The sequence below is a fragment of the Phoenix dactylifera genome, chromosome 2, assembly GCF_051530095.1.
Source record: "Phoenix dactylifera cultivar Ajwa chromosome 2, Ajwa_hap1_PhDact_Kaust_v1.1, whole genome shotgun sequence".
Classification (NCBI taxonomy): domain Eukaryota; kingdom Viridiplantae; phylum Streptophyta; class Magnoliopsida; order Arecales; family Arecaceae; genus Phoenix; species Phoenix dactylifera.
In genome coordinates this window covers 20,901,857-20,909,818 of record NC_143191.1, presented here as the reverse complement: position 1 = coordinate 20,909,818, position 7,962 = coordinate 20,901,857, and the positions used below count along the sequence as shown (strand labels likewise).

Sequence of the window (7,962 nt, the reverse complement as noted above, 5' to 3'; positions counted from 1 at the left end):
AGATGGCTTTATAAGGAGGCATGAGGCCGGCGCCCTAGCCAAGAGCTCTCTTCCTCCTCTTGCTGCCGCCACCAGCCCCCTCCTCTCTTGGTTCAGCCGCAAGCAAAGGGAGAGCAAAGTCCAAGCGTTGGCGTCATCCTCTTCCTCCAATCCTTCTTCCAACGCAGGGAAAAGAAAGAAGGCTGCAGAAGCTGTGTTCTTCTTCCTTGAGTCCCTTCTTCTTCTTCCTCCTCTCAAGCACTTTCAAGAGTTGAAAGAAAGAGAGGAGATCAGCCATCAAAGGAAGTCTCTGCAAGGGAGCTAGCACCCCGGGGAGACGAGAAAGCTTTGATCGGTCCTCTGCTTCGTGTGGATACCCGTAGAGGCCGGACGTTTGAACGGCTTCAAGCGAACCCTCTTCCTAAAACCACGAATTCAGATTCGCAGTGATCATCTACCCGCGCAAGGTGAAGATTTGATCTTCCTATTAGTTTTAAAAGGATTTAATTCTTACCTAATTACGAAAGGTCTCGAAACAACGTTCATGAGATGAACGTCGAACTCGTGCATGCCGATTCCGCTGCCATCTGAAAAATTTTTGAAATATCAGCGGCATGGGCGGGTTCCCAACATGTAGATGAGAAGCTTGATTACACAGCAGCACTTTTCTGTTTGAATAGCCCAACTGATTTTCTCACAAAATGGTTTTTCTCTTTGAAAGCTCCCTTGTAAGGATTTTAACTTTTGAAGCTTTGAATTGAAGTTTATGGATTCTTTCTCTTGTTTCTCTCTTCTCACTTTTCTCCTTTGGCGTTCCTTTGAATTTATAGACTGTAAGCTTTTCAGGAAGTACTGGATACTCATCACACCAAGAAACTATCCGTTGTTCACCTAGAAGAAGTATTGCTGAAATAGTCGTTGGAGCTGTTAGGATGCCATGGGTCGACTCACCAAGTTCGGGGGTCGTCCCATGTAGAAAGGAAGACGACTCAGTGATTTTAGGTGTCGGCTCTTTCCTTCAATCCATATAATATTCTTGCACTCCCCCAAGGTCGACTCAACAATGTCGGGAGTCGGCTCATGTAGATATTGGGTCGGCTCATTAAATGCAGGAGTCGCCTCATTCCTTTAGTGCTCATAGGTTACCTGCGCTCCCCCAAGGGTTGACTCAACAATGGTGGAAGTTGGCTCATGTATAAATAACATGAGAGTCGGCTCATGTACTTGGTCTCAAGGCGGTAATTCTTCTCTGTTTCTTTTGAACTACATAAGGGTCGACTCCTTAAACACAAGAATCGACTCACTCAGTTTACAGACAGAGTTTTTCGTGTTTCTTGATTTTGGTTTTCTTGATTTTTTGGAGTTTGTATGTGCAACTTTCGTCTAGAGATCTATCCCTTCACATTTGAGCCAACATTATTAGAGTACACATTTAACTTAATTGTTTTTGTGATCATCAAAATCTATCCTTTAGGATTAACAAATCCCTAGATGGGAGGAAATCATTTTCTGAAGATAAATTTGTGCTCTGTCAAACCACATATGGATAATAAAGTGTAACAGAAGCTTATGGATTTGATCTCAAGTAGGTTAGGTGTTACTTTTTGAACTATAGATGGGCCTAGTAAAATCAACCTTACCATAGATGGTTAATTTGTAATTATCCCTAAGATTTTTTATTGTGGTAACATGCACTTGCACAGGCAACATATCTCGTAAATTGAAAAAATAAAAAATATATGATATAAAGGAACTTTGAAAACTCTAAAGGCCCGTTTGGTTTGCGGGAAGCATTTTTCCTCCTAGGATTACGTGCATATGATCCTGCCCCCCGATGGGGGAAATGCATATGATTCTTGGAAAGCAGATTTCTAGGAAGAGGATGCATGGGAAAGTACTTTTAGCATGTTTGGTTGATCATGAAAAAGTGATAGATTTCCAGAGTGCTAATATTTGGTTGACTATCTACTTTCCTGAAAAAGTTATGTGTAATTCCTATTATATCCTTAATAAAAACTAGGAAAAAATTGAGTGATTCCCGAGTCATGGGAAAGTATATTTTTCCATGAAATGTGGGAATCATATTCCTATGTAAATATAACTTTCCCATCTATCTCTTTTGAAAACTCCAACCAAACAAAAGATATTTCATTATTTTTCCGTTGACCACATTTTTTTTCCTTCTTTTCCCACGAACCAAATGAGCCCTAAAGCTACAGTACATGGTTTGGCAATTGCAAAAACTTCAATATGCATCAAATGCAAAATTGAAGTCACTTCCCACAAAATATGGAAGAGAACAAAAGTAAGACTTAATAAGCCTTTTTTGTGAATGAATAATCTTTTTATATTTAAATAAATTTATAAGATTAAAATTTCAGATTGTACATTATAATTCACAAAGGAGAAAATTCTGAATAAAATAATTTTATTACTTTGATGTTGCTACCCCTCTTCCACCACAAAAGATGTGCATCACCTAAGACAGGGCTAATCATTCCTTTCCCCCTCTTATTAGCTAAAGCCAATCAGCATCCTCGTCATGCATTTCCTTAATTTCTTAAGTAAATAAGGAATGAAGTGTCCTAGGTGGTTTTACTTCTCAAGCAACTAATCAATATTTTATCCCTCCACTTGATTTAGATACTTTGTTTCTTGCAGTCCTAACCCAAACCTAATTTCAGGGTTAATCATGTCAATCCGCAAATAAAACTCTGCAAAAAAAACTCAAAAATCTTCTTTCACCTTATCTTTCTCTTTGTTTCTTGCAGTCCTAAACCAAACCCTAATTTCAGGGTTAATCATGTCAATCCGCAAATAAAACTCTCCAAAAATCCCACAAATCTTGTTTCAACTTATCTTCCTCCCTCACCCTCCTTGTGTGGTTCTCCCTCCTCTTCCATCCCAACCCCATCGCCCCTATCCTAAAGTCCGCAGAATCAAGTATACATACAGCCAAACCAGTAGAAACCAAGCTGATAAAGAGGAAGGAAGACAAATAAAAACCCCACCTCTCCAGTCTCCACCCTATTCCAACCCCGCCAACCTTATCTCCCCACTGTTTCATTGCGGCTGGGGCATGTGCTTTTCTCCTTGGCCTTAGAGAACCGAATCCCTTTACGCCATGGACTCCACGGCCCCTGTCCCCCTTTCCACGGCACTTGGGACCCCCTCCCCTTCCCCTTCGGCGCCCATATCTCCCTCGGGCTCTCTCCCTCCCATCCGCGCCCCGCTCTCCTCCGAAGAGAACGACACCGACTCCTCCCTCTCCTCCGACGCCGCCGAGGACGACGAGTACGCCACCGCCTCCGATCCCGACGAGGGGGCCGCCGATCCCGCCGCCGCACCGGCCGCCGCCGTGTATAAAGGCGCCGCCTTGACAAGGACGGCGTCGATGCCGGTCGCTCAGGTCACCGCCGATGATGACGCCGAGGAGGAGGTGTTCGAGGAGGGCCTCGGCGATGAGGAGGAGGACGCGGATGGGTCCTCCGCCGTCGCTAGGATTTTTCCCCGCGATCAAAACCCTGGCTCGGCGGATGAAGGTGATGTCTTGGCCGGCGAGGGGGATGAGCCGCTATTGAAGACCGAAGGAAACCCTAATCCGGCGGAGAGTTCGAAAGGTGGGGTTTTGGGTGTTGAGGGGAAACATGCTTTACCTGAAGATCAGCTCAAGAACCCAATCAAGGATGGAGATTTTGCAGCTGAATCCGTCGGTTCCTTTGGTTCGGATCACAAAGATGAGAACCTGGAAACTGGGCTGGAAGAAGCCTCAAGCCCTGCTATCGAAGAAGCAGTGGAGTCAAAGTCTGCGGAGGCTGAGCCTGTTGTTGCTGTGGTAGAGAAGGATGCAATGATCGATACTGCTGGTGCGAAAGAAAACCTTGAAACGGCAGAAGAATTGAAGCCTGAAGCAGCCGAACCTGATGCTGAGGAGGTGAAAATCGGCACTGCTGATGGTGCCGGTTCCGAGCAAAATCCAGAATGGGTAAGTGTTCCTCCTGCCAAACCCCTTGAGCATGGGTTATCTGAGTCCAGTGTTGGTGTCGGTGGTGAAGAGAAGAGGGAGGATTTGAATGGGGGCTCTGTTGATGTGAATTCTGAGTTAGCTCAGGCTTCTGCAGAGAAGCTTGATGGGGGGAATGTTAGCGATGCTACCGCTGCTGTTGGTGAGGTTAAGAAAGATGATGTTTTGGATAAAAGCTCCGAACTTGTGGATCCTAAGGTGGCTGAGGACTCTGATGCTAAGCTTAATACTGAGAATGATGGTGGGGTTGTCAATAGAAGTGCTTATCTGAATGAGGGAACTGGGGACGGGAAGGTGGTGGCAGAATCAAAACAAGCATCTAATGATTCTGAGTCAGAACCCAATGAGCCTGGGCCAGAATTTGTTGCACATGCTGGTGATTTGATAGCAGCAGACGAGTTGAATACATTGCCTATCCTTGCTGAGGATTCTATCAGCAGAGAAAAAACTGGTGAAAGCCTCTTGTCAAGTTTAGTTTCGGACCAAGAAGTGAAACCTAGTGCTGATGACTCTCAAGTGGCAGATGACAATGAATACATGGAACAGAATGAAGAGGAGGAAGAAGAGGAAAGCATGGTTTCTGATGGACCTGCAAGGGTTGCAATCCTGGAAAGCTCTGAAACTGCGAAACAGATCATAAGAGAATTGGAGGAAGGTTCTTCAAGCAGCAGTACCCAATCTGCTTTTGACAGTTCAAGGGATTACTCACGTAACTTAGATGGACAGGTTGCCTCAAATTCTGATGAGGAAGTGGACACTGATGAGGAGGGTGATGGGAAGGAAATTTTTGATTCTGCTGCCTTAGCTGCACTTCTCAAAGCAGCTACTGGTTCTTCAACAGATGGAAGCACCATTACTTCTCAAGATGCAGGTAGGATCTTCTCTGTTGACAGACCAGCAGGTTTGGGGTCCTCAGTCTCTTCTCTCAGACCTGCTCTTCCCCGTTCTTCCCGAACAAATATATTCAGTCCTTCGGAACTGGCAGTAGCAGCTGAACCTGAGAATGACATGACTGAAGAAGAGAAGAAGTTGCATGAGAAGGTCGAGCTGATAAGGGTGAAGTTCCTCCGCCTTGTTCAAAGATTGGGGCATTCTCCTGATGAAACCGTGGCTGCACAAGTGCTTTACCGTCTAACCCTTGCAGAGGGAATTAGACGTGGAAGGCAAACAAGCCGAGCCTTTAGCCTTGAGAATGCAAGAAAGAAGGCTACACAGCTTGAAGCTGAGGGGAAAGAGGATCTGGACTTCTCTTGTAACATTCTAGTAATTGGGAAGACTGGAGTGGGCAAGAGTGCAACCATAAATTCTATTTTTGGTGAAGAGAAGTCACAAACCAATGCATTTGAACCTGCAACAGCTTTTGTAAATGAGATTGTTGGAACTGTGGATGGGGTTAAAATTCGTGTTATAGACACTCCAGGGCTCAGAGCTTCTGTCATGGACCAATCATCAAATAGGAGGATCCTTTCATCCATAAAGAAGTATACAAAGAAATGCCCACCTGATATTGTTTTATATGTAGACCGCATGGATACCCAAACACGGGATCTTAATGATTTGCCTCTGTTGAGAACCATTACTAGCATTTTCGGTTCATCCATATGGTTTAATGCCATTGTTGCTCTCACACATGCAGCTTCTGCTCCTCCAGATGGGCCTAATGGCTCTCCCTTGACCTACGAGGTGTTCATAGCTCAGAGATCACATGTTGTTCAACAATCCATCCGGCAAGCAGCAGGGGATATGCGCCTGATGAATCCAGTGGCTCTTGTTGAGAACCACCCCTCTTGCAGAAGGAACAGGGAGGGGCAAAGGGTGCTTCCCAATGGCCTAAGTTGGAGACCTCAGATGCTGCTCTTGTGTTACTCCTCAAAGATACTATCTGAAGCTAATTCTCTTTTGAAGCTTCAAGATCCTTCTCCTGGAAAGCTATTTGGATTCCGGTTTCGTTCACCGCCACTTCCTTACTTGTTATCTTCACTCTTGCAGTCTAGAGCGCACCCAAAGCTATCAACTGATCAGGGGGGTGACAATGGAGATTCTGATATTGAATTGGATGACTTGTCAGATGCCGATCAAGATGAAGAAGAAGATGAATATGATCAGCTCCCACCATTTAAACCCCTAAGGAAATCTCAGATTGCGAAGCTCACCAAGGAGCAAAAGCGGGCCTATTTTGACGAGTATGATTACCGAGTCAAGCTTCTTCAAAAGAAACAATGGAAGGAAGAGCTTAGAAGATTGAAGGAGTTGAAGAAGAGAGGGAAGAGTGGTCAGGATGCTTTTGGTTATGGTGATATGGTTGAAGATTATGATCAAGATAATGCCCCTGCAGCTGTACCAGTACCATTGCCTGATATGGTATTGCCACCCTCTTTTGACTGTGATAGTCCTACTTACCGATACCGCTTCCTCGAGCCAACTTCACAGCTTTTGGCTAGGCCTGTTTTGGATACGCATGGTTGGGATCATGATTGTGGCTATGATGGTGTTAGCCTTGAAGAGAGCCTAGCTGTTGCTGGCAAATTTCCTGCTGCAGTATCTGTTCAGGTCACCAAGGATAAGAAGGAGTTCAGCATCCATTTGGATTCATCTGTTTCAGCCAAGCATGGGGAGAATGGTTCCACACTTGCTGGGTTTGACATTCAGACTGTTGGGAAACAGCTCGGTTACATTCTCCGTGGTGAGACCAAATTCAAGAATTTGAAGAAGAACAAGACTGCTGCAGGAATGTCTATTACTTTCCTCGGGGAAACTGTAGCAACTGGTGTGAAGATCGAGGATCAGCTTTCTATTGGGAAGAGGTTGAGTCTGGTTGCAAGCACTGGTGCTATCCGTTCACAAGGTGATATGGCATATGGAGCCAATTTGGAGGCACGCCTCAAGGACAAGGACTATCCAATTGGCCAAGCGCTTTCAACCTTGGGATTGTCGCTCATGAGATGGCATAGTGACTTGGCTTTGGGGGCAAATTTGCAGTCTCAGTTCTCAGTTGGGAGGAATTCAAAGATTGCGGTTCGTGTTGGCCTGAATAACAAGCTGAGTGGGCAGATCACAGTCAGGACAAGCACCTCAGAACAACTTCAGATTGCACTACTTGGTATCCTTCCGATTGCTGTCTCTATTCTTAGGAGTTTGCGGCCTGGTGAGTCATATGCTTATTAGTTAGATCAAGAGAGTAAAACCATTTCAGTTATTTTTTTGAGCATAACTCCAGAGATGGTTTTTCCACTATATTTGGAATAATTATTTATTTCTATATTTAAGTTTGGATTTTGCTGTTACTTCTTTGATTTGTAGTTTTTAAGGATGAACAAAGTCGTTTCAGATTCTTGAATTGGGAACAGAGCAATGAACGTTGATGTCTTATGAGTTTTGGATCATATGTCTGCACAATTATTTTGTATTTTCTCATTGAAGATGGAGCCTTTCATTTTAGTATACTTGTATGGAACTTAAATATGTTCATGTTAACATGCTTTATCTTCTTATATTAATTTATATTAATATAATATGTTTCAGTGCTTTATCCTTCAGTGTATCAAATTTGACTCTTTTTGCTCCCTTGAGAAATGAAAAAGCCATTCAAAAGATAACTAAACCTGTAAATATGGATCATTCCAGACATTCTTCTACACTGTAATGAAGGATAGGCATGCAGAGATTGATCATCCAATTCTCTTTTCATATGATTGTCTCTGGATATCTTAAAAACAGAATTAACAGATTATAAGGTACTACTGGCCTAAAAAGCATTGATGATATTATATGTTCTCTTTGCATCATTTACTTTGTCAATCAAACAACCTGTATACCACAGCAGTATCTAAGGGTCTATCAGGGTAACCATCACATTTCTTAAACATTTTCTGATCTATAGACAAATGATGATAGTGATGCCATTTTTATAGAGCATGTGCCATTGAATTGCTTTGTAACTTGGAAAAAATTCTCTCTAG

General features: G+C 43.6%; 1 protein-coding gene across 1 annotated transcript; it reads left to right on the top strand.

Moving 5' to 3' along the window:
* The first annotated feature begins 2,744 nt into the window (after positions 1-2,744).
* Positions 2,745-7,386, top strand: LOC103697442 (translocase of chloroplast 101, chloroplastic). Its single transcript, XM_008779297.6, has one exon. The coding sequence runs from the start codon at positions 3,104-3,106 to the stop codon at positions 7,166-7,168; it is 4,065 nt and encodes a 1,354-aa protein (XP_008777519.4). The 5' UTR covers positions 2,745-3,103; the 3' UTR covers positions 7,169-7,386.
* Positions 7,387-7,962: the final 576 nt, after the last annotated feature.

Bases quoted from the DNA above. Each gene is read 5' to 3' on its own strand.
- LOC103697442 (XM_008779297.6), top strand. From the start codon at position 3,104: ATGGACTCCACGGCCCCTGTCCCCCTTTCCACGGCACTTGGGACCCCC.